Consider the following 15,672-nt stretch of genomic DNA (forward strand, 5'->3'; position numbering starts at 1 on the left):
AGAGACATAATTAAAAAAAATTAAAGCCAGTACAGGAATGAAAAGCATGTGACCACAAAACAATAGAAATATAAGCTGCAGGAAAACAAGCAACTTACAAAAATAAACTAGAACCACTTTATTTATGGAACAAATTTGAACTAATATGGTATTCTTAGAAGCGAAGTTTCTTCTCCAAAGGTTTTTGACGACACACAGTTGGAGTCTTATTACTCTCGGAAAGTTTTAATTTTAAACTTGCAACTTAATTTGCATTATTAACTCTCACCATGCCACTGACCCACCATTTCATCAAACAAAAGCTAAGCTATTCCACTAAAATGAGGTGGAATCAATCAGGCTGGCACAATTCTCATATAAAACAAAACAAATACACTGTACTAGAAATACTGGAACTCTGAAACAAAACAAAACCCAGCAAATGCTAGAAATGCACAACATGTCTGACAGCACCTACAGAATTAGGTTGATTTTAGAAAATATTTAAAATATAACGGGTTTTAATGCTTTGTGGCATGATCATTGTTAATAAATGAAATAAAATTGTAAGTTTAAAATAAAATTGCTAGCTTATTGAAAATATTCTAACTTTGCACTGCCAATACTTGCTTAAAAGTGGTTACATCTGATTCTGGAAAAGCGTTAACTATGTTTCTCTCATCCAACTGCTTTCTGATCTGCTAAATATTTCCAGATTTCACGGATTACCTGGTGTAAACTTTCCTAGTTTGTATAACTACAGTAACAGATCGCTGATTTGTCAATGATGCAAGGTCAATATGAAAAACTGGGATACTTTAATGAACTGACAGACTAGCTTTCATAGCCATTTACCAGCTAATCATAAGCCTTCTCCACAACACCTCGTCATTATGGATGTCAAGACAAATAAGCAACAGGAACTAAAGATTCATAGCATCTTTGGTGCTCCAGAAAATGTGGCACATGGTTCTACAATTAAGAAAATTAGCAGGGAGTAAAGAAACAATTCACTGAACTAACTGGTCTTAGCAATATGGTCATTTCCCTCTTCAACACTGGGAAGCTTGAACATATGCACCAACAGGTTCAAGAAGAGCTTCTTCCCTGCTGTTGAACAGATCTTTCTAACTTCAAATAATGTTTATCTTGCTCTGCAAATCTCCTGTGCAGCCGTAACCTTGTATTCCTCGCGATATCAAAGCGTCCTATTGATATGTATTTCATTGCTTGCTCTGATCTGCCTGTACTACTCGCAAAACAAAACTTTTCACTGTATTTAGGTACATGTGACTACAATAAATCAAATCAAAGAGCATCTTTTTCACTCTGAAGAATTCCAATAAGTAAGTAGGTAGAGAAATCTGAACAGAGAAGCTTGAAGATTGAAGAGAAATGACTCTCAAACACCCCAGCCTCTTAAAACAACCAATGTTTTCCATCTTTGGAGAATTTCTTCAATGAATGTGCATACTTACAATGAAACCCAGTTTCTTATAATCTCTGGTGTACATAGACTTTCGCTTCTCAATACTGCCACTGTTAGTAGGTTCCAAATCAGCATCAAAAGCAATCCTGCGCAGTTCGAATATGATATCCCTTTGGGACTGTAAAAGGAACCAAGAAACAGATCACTAATTAAACAAAACTAAACAAATGTAATGACTCAACGAGTCAAAGAGCATAAACTCCTATGACTTTATCCACGAAGATAAGCACACATGAGAGGGGCTTTTGGACGTTTCCAATAAAGAATGCTGCACTTTCTCCATCACAACATTAGATGATTTGTGTGAAACGTTAACTGATATTAATTGAGGATTTTTTCTCATCTACACTCAAGTCTCTTTGCTCCCTAGCCAGGTTTTAATTTTGACCAATGGTTTGCAATCCTGTCCATACAATTTAGTACTCATGATACAGTGATCTCTTCTTTCTCACCCTCCTATTAATGCTGAAGAGATCCCAGGTTTTCCCAACCATTCCTCATAGGTCTGTCCTCTTACCCCTGAAAGGAGGGTTTACCTTTTCTGTTTCTCAAACAATGAAGATATCCAGATAATTGTTTGGAACTGAACTCATGTTGGTCTCCCAAATCAAATCTCCCTGTAAGGTGGCCACAGAATGCAGCAACATAGCAAGGAATGACTCTGTTTTTTGGGTTGAAAAAACTAACATATTGAGTGAACTTTCATGCACTACAAGCCTTTATTCAGAAAGACAGTCTAAAATGTAACATGAAAAAATTAACCTACTTGCCAAACCAATTCTATGATAGCCACAATTTCTTGTGGTTCTGTCTCCTTCACTGGAGAACTAATCTGTATTTGTGCTTATGCAACTGAGAGCTCGCAAATGAAACAATTCCTTCTTAGCCTCCCCATCAGGTATTTGCCTTAAGGGGAAATTGAATAAGCTCATGATGGAGAAAGGATTAGTATGAGAAATTTTTAGGGTTGAGTGGAATAGAGCAGGAGGAGGTTTGTGCACACAAACATCGGTTAGAGCACTGAGCAGAATGGGCTGTTTCTGTGCTTTAAGTTCTATGTAACTCACCACAGCAATAAATAAGAGCGCATGTAACATGGGCCATCTTTTATTCAATTGAAAATTTCTACCGCATAGCTTAAGTACTGAGATTCCACCACCTAAGTGTATCCATAATTAATTTTCCAACATTATTTACTCTCCTCTTCAAGAATGCCTAATAAATATTACCAAAAATTAAAGGCTTTCTTTTCTGTGCTACCTTGGAAATGAAAATATAATGGTTCTGTTACTACAGTTGATAATCCACAGGCCCGGGTTAATAACCTAGGTGATTTCAATTCAAATCTGGGATAGAATCTAGAAATAAGTAAAAACTCCCATTTATCCAAATTATATTTCATCTGCCAGGCATTTTTCCACTCACTCAACTTGTCCAAATCACATTGAAGCATCTCTGCATTCTCCTCACAGTTCACACTCCCACTCAACTTTGTCTCATCAGCAAATGTGAAGATATTGTATTGAGTTTCCTCATCCAAATTATTGATACATTTTGTAAACAGCTGGGTCGCAGCACTGATCCCTGGAGTACTCCACTAATCACTGCCTGCCACTCGGAAAAAGACCCCATTTATTCATACCCTTTGTTTCCTATCTGCCTTCCAGTTCTCTACCTATGTTCGTACATTACCCCTAATCTCATACGCTTTCATTTTACACACTCATTTCTTATGTAGGTCCTTAACTGAAGTCATCTGAAAGTCCATGAAAACCACATTCACTGACTTCCTCTTAGCAATGCTACTAGTTATGTCCTTGAAAAATTCCAGTAGATTTCTCAAGCATGATTTCCCTTTCGTAAATCCATGCTGGCTCCATCTGGTCCTGTCACAGTTTTCCAAGTGCTCTGCTATTAAATACTTTATTAAGAACTCTGGCATTTTCTCCACTATTGACCTCAGGCTAACCAGTCTGTTTTCTCTCTACCTCCTCTTTTAATAGAAATTTGTCACTACATATTGTCATTACCCTGCTGAGTTTGAGTATAACTCCTGTCCACAACAACATGGGGAACATTTACTAGAAATTGCAATTACCTATCAAGCAACACAAAGGGTCAAGAAGGCAGCTCATCACCATCATCTCAGTATAATTACCGATCGGTAATTAGCACTGCCTTTGCCAGTGATGTTAAGGTGCTAGTGTTGCACTGGGGTGGACAAGGTCAAAAGTCATATGACACCAGGTTATAGTTCAACAGGTTTATTTGAAATCACAAGCTTTTGAGCGCCGCTCCTTCGTCACTTCACCTGATCAAGGAGCAGCACTCCGAAAGCTTGTGATTTCAAATAAACCTGGTGTACTATAACTAGGTGCCGTGTGACTTCTGACCTTTGCCAGTGATGCTCGCGTTCCGAGAATTAAGTTTTACATCCCTGCACTTGAAGGCTGGAGTTAGTTGAATTCCAAACCATTTGCTGCAGTCAGTGGATCAAGATTGTGAGTAGCATACAGCAGCTGGTGCAATGAGGAAGCTTTCAAACATAGCTCTGACTGGCACTGAATGAAACAGTGTTGGGGTATAATCATTGTGCAGACCTCACCAATTAACATAGACTGAAAACAAAATACTCACTTGATCCTGTGGATCCATCTTAGTCATCATTCGGTCCTCCAGAAGGTTAAAAGTGAGTACTTGAAGAACATAGAGCTGGTGGGCCATTTCAGTCTGAATGGTTCGGGTTCCACGAATGACATGCTATTGTACGGAAAGAATTCATTTAAAAAATGATCAGCAGTCTATTCATAATCTATGCTCAGTTACACTACTACTGGAGAGCAACATATGAGCAAGGAACAACACCCAAATTAAAATAGGATCAACTTAGAATTGCACAATCATACAATACAAAAGAGGCCCTTCAGCACATCAAGACTGCACTGGCAAAAATTATTCTTAAATCTATACCAATCTCATTTATAACTCTTGGTCCATAGCCTTGACTGCAACATTTCAAGTGCTCATCCAAGTATTTTTAACAGGCCTGAACCATCCTCGTCCATCACCATCTGTCTCTGCCTGGACAAACACATCCTCACTATGCGCAGCCAAAAGAGAAAATGCTGGAAAATCTCAGCAGGTCTGGCAGCATCTGTAAGGAGAGAAAAGAGCTGATGTTTCGAGTCTAACTGACCCTTTGTCAAAGCTCTTTTCTCTCCTTACAGGTGCTGCCAGACCTGCTGAGATTTTCCAGCATTTTCTCTTTTGGTTTCAGATTCCAGCATCTGCAGTAATTTGCTTTTATCCACTAAGTGCAACTTCTCTTTTAACTCCTTTCACTTTTTTTCAATTCAGAGGAGTGACCATGCACCCTCATGGACTTCAGTTATACCTGACTCTTTATGGGTGCATGGAACTTGTTCCAGTCCAACATTGACTCCCAACCACAACTCTTTCTCTGGTACATCAATGACATCATCAGTGTTACTTGCCCCTCTCATCTGGAATTGAAAAAGTTTATTTATTTTGCTTCAAATTTCTACCCCGTTCTCACTTTCACCTGGTTCACCTCTGACTTCTCCCTTCCCCTCCTTAACATTTCAGTTTCCATTTCTGAGGACAGGCTGGCCACCATTATTCACTATAAACCCACAAACTCCCTCAGTTATCTTGACTACACATCCTTACACCCTGCTTTCTATAAACACACTATTCCATTTTCCCAGTTCCTCTGTCTCAAAAGTTCTCTTGATGCCAACTTTGACAAGGGCACCTCTGAAATGTCCATCTACTTCCTCAACCAAGGGATTCCCCACCACTGTGGTTGACAGGGCCCTCAGCCATGTGCAATCTATCTCCTGCACTTTGGCCTTCACCCCCTCTCCTCCCTTCGACCACAGCAGAACCGTCCCTCTTATCCTCATTTACCACCCAATCAGCATGCACATCCAAAGGATCATTAGCTGTCATTTCTGCCACCTCCAGCAGATAGCCACCACCTGAAACATATTTCCCACGCATCCCTTGTCAGCCTTTTGCAGGGACTGTTTCCTCCAGGTCATGTTGATCCATTCCTCCCCACTCCCAACACCTCCCCACGGCACCTTCCCATGTAATTGTAGACTTCCTCCCTCTTCACCATCCAAAGCCCAAAACTACAACTTCCAGGTGAATCAGTGGTTGACCAGGTTGCTTAAACTAGTCTACTGTATTTGCTGCTCACAATGTGGTCTCTTCGATACTGGGGAGATGAGGTGCAGACTTGGCAAATCCTTTGCAACATACCTACATTCTGTCCACAAAAATGACCTTGAGCTTTCTGTTGCCTGCCACTTGAACACCCCACCCTGTTCCCTGGCCTACATCTCTGTCTCAGACTTGCTGCAGTGCTCCAGCTAAGCTCAGCGTAAGAACCCGAAACAATGACTTCTCCACCTTCTGATGCTGCCTGGTTTGCTGTGTCCTTCCAGCCTCCTGCTTGTCTACCTTGTCATCACATGGGCTGCAAACACACCAAATCATTGTCAGCCACTAACTGGCCCATTAGCAGCTATTTATTCTCCCAGACTGATCTTTATCCACTCCTTTGCCGACCCAACTGTTTTTCTCATTGTCTGAGCTCCATCTCTTCTTATCATTTACTTCTCCTCCCCTTCTTTAGCATATTTACCAACCTTTTCTTCGCTACAATTGGTTCTGAGGAAGGGTCACTTAACTCAAAATGTTAACTCTGCTTTTTCTCCACAGGTGCTGCCAGATCTGCTGAGTTTCTCCAGTATTTTCTGTTTTTGTTTATGATTTCCAACACACGCAGTTCTCTTGGTTTTTTTTTTTTAATTTACTTTTTAAAGGTTGTGAGATTTCCTGCCTTCACTACCCTCCTAGGCAATCTCTGGCTCAAAAGAAGTTTTCTCAAATCCTCTACAAACCTCATATTTTTGACCTTGACATGATGTTCCTTGTTACTGATCCTTTGATGAAAGGGAACTGCTGCTTTATATTCTTCCTGTCCATGCCCCTCAATCAGGTTCTTCCCTCAACTTTCTCTACTCTGAAGAAAACAACCCAAACTTATCCAGCCTCTCTTCATAGTTAATGTGCCCCATCCCAAGCAACATCCTGATGAATCTCCTCTGCATCCCTTTCAGTGTTATTTATGCTTTCTGGACCGGCAGTTTTGCGTTTTAAAAAATATAGTCACTTCTTTCCGTCTGCACATTTCTTCGCTTTTCTCTCGAGTGCACTCATCCATTAACTCCGGCTCAGTCAGCTCCATCTGCTGTCTGGTATGTCAAACAAGTGTATGTTCTTCACAAGCAAGTCTAGACAGTGAGTGCTGCCAGATTATTCAAATGTAGGTAGCATCACAATCCAGCCTAACAGTGACACACAACAGTTTTCAGCAGAAGCAATTGAATAATGATCTCGAGCAGAAATCCAACTAGTTTCCCTATATTCGCCCCAGAGGACTAAGTGAAATTTTAGTCTGTCTAATTCCCCATAAACCTGCGCCATTCTGGTAATAGCAGCTAACAGACCATAAAATCCTGTGGGGCATTCCAAAGTGAAGAAAAGCACGTTGTAGGTACTGTTCTTGAATCTAAAATTGACCATTTGGACATGGGGCAAGGCCATGGAATTACTCTGGGGTACAAATCAGTATTGCCTGAATCTGAGAAATTGATATTCTGTCCTTTTGAAGTGCTATGGGATAAAATGGAGCACACAAATTTCATCAAGTGGGAAGAAGCAGATGATGAGAAACCAGGAATGATCATTTTGGGATTTTCAGCTCCAGGGGCTATAGAGTAAACGGTGTGTTAAATTGGACAATTTACGATTAAACCTTCTGTGAAAGCAAGAGGCTGTGAAAGAAGTTAATTTAACTCATTTTTGTTTTCAAACGTGTGGCTCTTATTCAATGTTCAAAGTTCTACCTAATTATTTGAAGACAATTTTGTAAGAAATGACTGGTGGAGATATCAGAGGTAAGCTGAATCAGTTAGGTGAAAATTGTTATTACCAGCCAGGAGTAGTTACCAAAATATCAGTGAGATGAACAGCCATTATTTATGAGTAAATGCTACAGCAACTTTAGGTGAAGTACAGATCATAATTAAATGGGAATACCCAAAGGTTGCTGCTCTGATGCTAATTTCCAATGATATCTCACAGAGTGCCACATCAATGACATGCATTAAATGCCATAACTTCCTTTATGTGGTAGATATGGAATAAACAATGCTGCACATAATTAGGACTAGAAATTACAAATGGAAGCACCCATTGGGTGACAAGGTGGCTCAGCAGTTAGCACTGCTGCCTCAAAGCGCCAGGGACCTGAGTTCAATTCCACCCTTACGCCAACTGCACGGATTTCCACAGGGTGCTCTGGTTTCCTCCTGCAGTCTAAAGACTTGCTGGTTAGGTGGATTGGCCATGCTAAATCGCCCATAGTGTCCAGAATGTGCAGGCTGGGGTGGGCTAGCAATGGGAAATGCAGGGTTATAGGGTAAGGAGGTGGGTCTGGGTAGGATAGCCTTCAGAGGGGTGGTGTGGACTTGACAGGCTGAATGGCCTGCTTCCATAGTAGGGATTCTATGATTTAGCAATGGGTTAATTGTTAATTAATCAATGACATGGAGGGGGCAGTTAGCGTAGCTCTCTGGGAATTGTATGGAAAAGAACCTTTGCATTCCTTAGTTTTTGTTTCAATTTGTTTACAGAATGGGGACATACAACCCATTTGTAACTGCCCTTGACTAAGTGGGGTGTGCCACCTTACTTGAACCACTGTAGACCATGGTAGGGTACACCCATAGTGCTATAGAAAGGAAGGGAGCACCAAGGTTTTGACCCAGTGACATGAAAAAGAGTGATATGGTTCCAAGGTCAGGATGCTGTGTGGCTTGGAATGGAACTTATAGGTGGTGGTATTAGATTAGATTACTTTACAGTGTGGAAACAGGCCCTTCGGCCCACAAGGTTTTGACCCAGTGACATGAAAAAGAGTGATATGGTTCCAAGGTCAGGATGCTGTGTGGCTTGGAATGGAACTTGTAGGTGGTGGTGTTCTGTTCCTCTTGCATTCTAGCTGGTAGAGGGTGCAAGTTTGAAAGGTGATACTGAAGCAGCCTTGGTAAGTTTCTGCAGTGTAGCTTGTAGATGATACACCCTTCTGCTTAGAGTGTGGTGGAGGGAATCAATGTTTAAAGACAATAGGGTGTCAATCAAATAGGCTGCTTTGTCATGAATGGCACTAAACATTTTCAGTGTTATTGGAATTGCACTCTCCAGACAAATGGGCAGTATTCAATCATAAAGACGGTCTTGCTATTTTTCTTTATTTTCAAATCCCCCATGATGTTGATAGTGGGGTTTCAGTGATGGTAATGCCATTAATATTAAGGGAAGAATGTTAGATTCCCTTTCATTGGACATGGTCATTGATATAGCACTAATACAAAGAAGCTCCTCCAATGAAATTAATCAATCATTACAATCTAAGGTTTGTTTTAGGAATGCAATATTCATTGCATCTTGTCATCTTTTTGCCTACAGGAATCTGACCTATCACTTTTCAATCAACTTAAGATTATTTGAGAAGTTGAATTTATTACAATTCCCTGAGTAGTTTCTTTTTTAAGAGGTCAGGAGAAGTTATAGGAAGCTGGACTCAGCTCAGAAGAGCTTTACCAGGATGTTGCTGAGAATGGAAAGTTTGAGTTGTAAGGAGAGACTGGAAAGGCTGAGACATTTTTCATTGGCACATAGGAGGTTGAGAGGTGACCTTATAGAGGTTTATAAAACCACGAGGAATATAGAAAAAGTGAATGGCAGGGGTCTCTTCCCTAGGGTGGAGAAGTTCAAAACTAGTGGACATATTTTTAAAGGTAAGAGGAGAAAGATTTAAAAAAGACATGAGGGAAAATGTTTCTACATGGAGGGTGATTCATGTGTGGAATGAACTTCCAAACTAAGTGTTGGATGCGGGTACAGTTACAATCTTTAAAAGACATTTAGATAAGTACATGAATAAGAAATGTTTGGACGGACATTGGCCAAGTGCAAGCTGATGGGGCTCATGTAGCTCATGTCATGATTATGGTCAGTACGGACTGGTTGGACCAAAGCGTGTGTTAAATTTAAAATGCTATATGACTTTATGATTCTAAGTGTTTATAGTTGCTCATCTCCCCAAAACCGGAATTCCTGCTTGTTTTGATGTCTAAGTCACTGCCCTGGTCTTTCCAACTATTGCATTTTGTGCATCCTTCATGGCAGCCAAATGTTTAGGCTTCTCAGCCCTGAGCTCTGGAATTCATTCTCCGACTTGTCAGTCTCTACCTCTTTCTTGAAGACTTTCCTTAAACCTATTCTCTTTGACTTCCTTCTTTGACTCAGTTTAAACTTCTATCTGATCAAGCTTTCTTGAAACATCTTTGAATATTCCGCAAGGTTAAAAGCAGTATGTGATTGTTGTTTTCTAATAAAGCATGCAATCATTGTTCAGGCATAAATGACGGCTTTACCCAATACCTATCACAGACTTACACTTAAAATAATGGAACGCAGCTGTTTCTGGGCCAAGATATTTGCTATTTCCTGTAGAGAGAGAAAAAGATATCCACAGTTTAAAAGAAATGCAATTTAACAAGTAACAATTTGAAAAGAAAATAAAAGTAATTATTACAGACAATCCAAAGTTGCAGAAATAAATAGTAAACAATATTATTGGGACAGGTTTGTTTCATATGGTCGCGCTCCAGTGAGTGTGTAATAAGTTTGTTGTACCCTGCTGAAAACTTCAAGATCAAAAACTGGACTCCTGGTTCTAACCTGAAATATTTTCATTCAACATCACCAACAGTATTTCCTCCTCTCTCCATAAGTCTTCATGGTTCATTTATTGATGATTATTTCTAATCACAGTTCTTACCATGGTATCACTAAACATCAAGGTGAGAAAGCAGGCTATGAAACCACCTCAGCCAGCATGGGGTTTGAAGTCATATGCATGGCGTTATTCTGAACAACCTTAGCTTTCCATTTGGTTGAATTAATTGACATTTTACTTGTGACTGAAAAGTAAAATTGACCAATCCTATTGAACAATTCATTGTAGATCTTTTAATGTGTAACAGCTGCTCTCTTGCACTTCATTGCTATACTGGAGCTTTTCCTACCCTTTGCAGCCTCACTATCCACTCCTACTATATTGTCCTTTCTTTCCCCAACAAATGTTTACATTAGACGAGAAACACACAGCAAACTTTGTTTTAACCAGCACTCTTGATAAGCCAGCAAAATTCATAGACCTCAAAATACTGCAATCTACTGCAATGTCTGAGCATTTATGCTATAAAGAAAATATAACAGTGATGTATACATCTGCTGCTTTACATTTCTATTACTTCCTACTTGTTTTACATTGATTTTAGCAGGTGTGTTGATGTTCTTACATAGATTTTTTTTAAGGTATGATAATATCTCAAACTTTTGCTTGTTCAGACTTTACTGCAGTTATGCAAATTTTCTGATTCTCTGGAATATTTAATCAACCAGCTCATTCCTGGTCCCATAGTTACCAGTTAATAAAAGGGTTCCTGCACTTCTTTAAATTTCCCAATGTTTATCTGCTCTCAGAGACTTGGTTATCAATTTCCAAGCCCTCTGCTCTCAGAATTTACAAGCTTTCTCTCCAGCCAAATTACTTTCATTTTTCCAGCCCTTCCTTAAGGTATTTATGCTTTGTGACAGTGACACCCAATCAGAATTGCAACTTTCTAATAAAATATTGCCTGCTTAGCCTGAATGATTACATTCCTCTTTTGTACAAGGATTTCTGGCTTTGATTCAATTGACTGATCAGTCCACCTGTTCAAATTGGACTCCGGACCCATTTCTCAAACCAACGCCTCATGATACAGCCTGTATCTTTGCCTTTGCTTTCTTCTGTTTCTGCACAACATTTTACAGCAAATCTGAAATGCTTTGGGCACCAACTTCTGTTGTATTCTTCCACGATGTGGTTTACTATTAATAGCAACATCGGTTTCTCTTGAAGTCTGCTGGGTCACCAGCAAGTTTTTTTTTTGCTCCTGGTTGTTCTTAAAGACTCTAACTTTCGGAAGGTCTGGAATTTTGACTCAGTGACAGCGAAGGAATGACAATATAATTCCAAGTCAGGATGGCGAAGCACAAGTCTTCAGCAATATTGCCAGAATGTCATCAGGGCCCATAGTTTTCAAAGCCTTCAGCTGTTTATTGATACAAATGTGAAACTAACGAATTGACTGTTGACTGGCATCATGGCTCTGGGAGGCTGAGATGAGTTACTCACATAGCACTTTTGGCTGAAGATGGATGTAAATGTGTCAGTCTAGTGTTCTGCACTGATGTATTTGGCTCCTCCACCACCTGAGGATTGGGAATATTTGTGGAGGTTTCGCCTGAATTTAATTTTTTTTGTCTGCCACTATTCATGGTAGGATGTGGCAGGATTGTAGAGTTCAGACGCAATGTTCTGCTTCTGGGATTGTTTATCCCCGTTTCTTACATGCTGCTTCCACTATTCGGCGGAAAATAATCCTGCATTGTTGATCCAACAGATTGATACTTTTTTTTGTAGCATGAATGCCTGGCATGCCATGTTGTACTCTTCATTGATGCATGGTCAATTTCCTGGCTTTATGCTTATGGTAGAGCAGGGAAAGGGCAGTTGAATATACTTGTGTCACTGATGGCCAACAGTATCTCATTGATGGTCTGTTTTAATTTACTGGATCTGCTGTGTCTCATTTAATACTGCAGCATTGCAAAACAACACAGAGAGTATCCTCAATATGAAGATGGGATTGTGTCTCCAAAATGAAGCTGTGGTAGTCACTCCTGCTGATACTGTAATGGGTGCACCTGTGGTAGGCAGATTGGTCAGGAGAATGTCAAGAAAACCTTTCCCTCTTGATAGCTCCTGCACCAACTGCCACAGACCCAGTCTACCATCGATGACGTTTGGTACTCGGCAGGTTCAGTTAGTTGTGGTGCCACAGAACCACATTTGGTGAAAAATATCGAAGCACTCCAACCTGAACACATTCTGCACCCTTGTTACTATCAGTACTTCCTACAAGTGGTGCTTGACATGGAGGAGAACTGATTCATTAGCTGAGCAGGGATGGTAAGTGACAAACAGAAGGTTTCCTTGTCCATGTTTGACCTAATACTAAGAAACTTCACAGAGTTGGAGCCAATGTTAAAGACTCCCAGGACAACTCCTTCCAGACTGTCTCGTCAACTCTAGTATTTATTCAGGGATAGTATTGGCAGCCAAATAGTCATCGGAGTATCATTCCGTTAGAACAAATGTGACAGTTGTTGTTTGACTCATCCTTTTTTTTGGAGCATGAATGCCTGGCATGCCATGTTGTACTCTTCATTGATGCATGGTCTCCCAGTTCTGGCACAAGCCCCCCAGATGTTATTAAGAATGACTTTCCAGGGTTGATGGGGCTTAGTTTGCTGTTGTCATTTCCGGCTACTAAGTGTAATTCAAGTGTTCTATCGAGTTTCATTCCTTTCTTTTAGGTTTTGTCACATTTTCATGTGAGTCACTTGCTGGGGCCTTTCAATCAGCAGGCAAAAGTCAACCACAATGCTGTGGGTCTGGAGTCACATGGAGATCAACCCAGGTGAGGATGCCAGATTTAATTCTCTAAAGGGCGTTAGTGAACCATCTCCTTTTATGATATGTGATGGTTACATCGGCTTTTAATTCCAAATTTCACATAATTTAAATTTCACAATCGGTCATGATGGAACTTGAACCAAGCCTGGGCGTTTTCATTACTATTCCAGTAACATTACACCTCCCCATCGATGCAGCACAGTCTGCAAGATTGGTAACTGCTATCTTGCAAGAGAAAAATACTTATTTATCCATATGAAATCCAAAGGGATGAAACTAAGATGTATAAACATTAGTGAAACTGCTTCCCTCCTACTCAGTTTGATTGCCAGTTTTACATCTATTCAGAACACAATTCCTTGAACCACAAAAATAAGCAGTGGTAAGGCCTGCTTTTTCAGTTCCTTGTAGTTTTTATCTTGCAGAGTTGGGAAGGAATAGTCAAAACTAGGAACACATGAAAGTGGCAATTATATATTGATTATTCCATTCACAGAGGTCATAAGTATTATCAGCAATTTTGGTGCACTGAGCAGAATAGCTTGGCCTATCCAGGGTCGAGTATATTAATCTGCTGAACAAAGGCCACGGCTCCACTATCATAGAAGAGATAAATGCGCAGGAAACCCAAAGCACAGGCATGATGGTCCAGCAACCTAGAAGTCATGAGTTCAATCCTCATCACAATAAAAGGTCTCATCATTTTTGCATTGATGCACACAAAAAAAACCCAAGATATGTTTAAATAATTCTAAATGTTTCACTATGTTCCATAATGGAATGGAAGCTACTTAGCCTGATCAACATTTGACTCCATGCCCACACTACTTGACTCTTAATCTCCTCTGGAAAGTTACGAGAGGCAATAGAAGTCTGAATCCCAAGCAAAGATGGCTGCCAATGGTGAAAATTATATTGAAAGTAAGCTTTAAAAAGAAATCCTTCTCTGCAAGTTATGTCAACATCTATTACTTTCATGAACTGTTTTTGATTAGCTGATCTCATTTAAAATTAACAACGAGCAAAATGCATGCAGTTATTTGCACAGAAGTTCATAATTAATTGAATGCCTTCAGGGTAGCAAAACAGCCCCAGATTGTGAAGCTCTACCACTTACTGATTGAGCAACATCATGAAAGGACAGAACTACAGATTTCAGTCCTGCCTCTACCTTCCTCTGTAAATAGACTGGATCAAATATAATTGTTTAAGAGAAATAAGGAATAAAATTAAAAATATATACACATTACAATGAGAATAATGTAAAAAGGGAGAATAGAAGAATCTTTCATTGAAAAACATAAAAGATTCATTATTCTTATTCTGGAAAAAGCAAAAAGAGAAAAGAAAAATATAAGCAGATTTAATTATGGTTAATCCCAGAAGAGCATGAATTCAAGAAGAACCATTAATGTTGTACAGCTCTTCAAGTTCATTGCACAGTTTCCCTGAACGAATGTGTAGAAATATTACATCTTTAAAAACAATATTTTTGTTATTATTATCCACCCCAGTGGGCTTCTTATCAGCTTTAAGCTTGCAAAACGGAGAGTAAACTGCACGCACTTTCAGATTGTGTCCCTGTTCTCATGCACCTACAGGTGAGGCGGCATCGGGTTCACTGAGTTGCGTCTCTCCCATTACTTACCCCCACTGCTGCTGGCTCAGGAATCCACCAGATCAGAAGTTCAAACCTGTGTCCATCCCTGCCCTGCAACATGAACTGTCAGTGTGTTGCCCATATAGCACAATTGTACTGCCTTGTTATACCTTTCATTTGATTTCTCTATGATTTTGTCTTTATTTTTGGTGATTATTCACAATTATTTTAATCAATCCGTTCATACATATTGGGACAAACCTCCAAGACAGGTGAAAGTTGAAGCCAGACTTCCTGGTCTGCCATTCAGTATAAGACAAGAAATTATTCTTTGACGTGCCAGTTTAGCAACTGGTAAACTAGGTAGAGGCAGAGAAGTCCAATGTTACTTGCACCAACCTTTGCAACAGCATTAGAAACAAAACAATTAAACAATATGATTTGTTCTCTGCTCATGTTTCTTTATTTAAAAAAAAGCTGGTACTTTTCAAAACTATGTGATCTTGAAACAGAAGACAAACACAGGACGCATCAATCAGGGCAGGCGTAAACTTTGCTTAAGATGGAGTCAGGAAAAAGAATTACTTACAGTCTGAGAACAACTGAAGACACCAACATTACCCTCCAGATCAAGCTGTGACAGCAAGCAGCAAGAAAGCAGGAGGCAAAAGCTATTTGTTAGTAACACACATAAGTGCGGCAAATGCAAGGAATTAGAAGCAGAGCAATCAAACGTCCTGCAACTTTCTGACGATTCCATAACAAACAGTCCACATGAAACATACAGTACTGTGGACTCGATGCCTCCTAACCTCAGGTCTCTGCAGGTTTTTAATATCAAAACTTCAAATTGTTATAAATTCAAGCCTGCTACCTAGTTTCAGAATTACAATTAAGAAAGGAAAAAGAAGGTGA

At 39.8% G+C, this 15,672-nt stretch overlaps 1 protein-coding gene across 7 annotated transcripts in view; it reads right to left on the minus strand.

The window, feature by feature from the left end:
* elmo1 (engulfment and cell motility 1 (ced-12 homolog, C. elegans)) overlaps nucleotides 1-15,672 on the minus strand; it is a 277,185-nt gene that overhangs the window by 139,239 nt on the left and 122,274 nt on the right. For 5 of the 7 annotated variants that reach the window (XM_043719203.1, XM_043719204.1, XM_043719200.1 and 2 more), the window contains 4 exons: nucleotides 15,347-15,391; nucleotides 10,025-10,075; nucleotides 4,106-4,228; nucleotides 1,458-1,586 (listed from right to left, as the gene is read on the minus strand). In XM_043719203.1, coding sequence (XP_043575138.1) covers nucleotides 1,458-1,586; nucleotides 4,106-4,228; nucleotides 10,025-10,075; nucleotides 15,347-15,391 — 348 coding nt within the window. The remainder of the gene's footprint in view (nucleotides 1-1,457; nucleotides 1,587-4,105; nucleotides 4,229-10,024; nucleotides 10,076-15,346; nucleotides 15,392-15,672) is intronic. The other 2 variants (XM_043719206.1, XM_043719205.1) reach the window with 1 other exon arrangement.

This window comes from Chiloscyllium plagiosum, chromosome 29 (assembly GCF_004010195.1).
Source record: "Chiloscyllium plagiosum isolate BGI_BamShark_2017 chromosome 29, ASM401019v2, whole genome shotgun sequence".
NCBI classification, from domain to species: Eukaryota; Metazoa; Chordata; class Chondrichthyes; order Orectolobiformes; family Hemiscylliidae; genus Chiloscyllium; species Chiloscyllium plagiosum.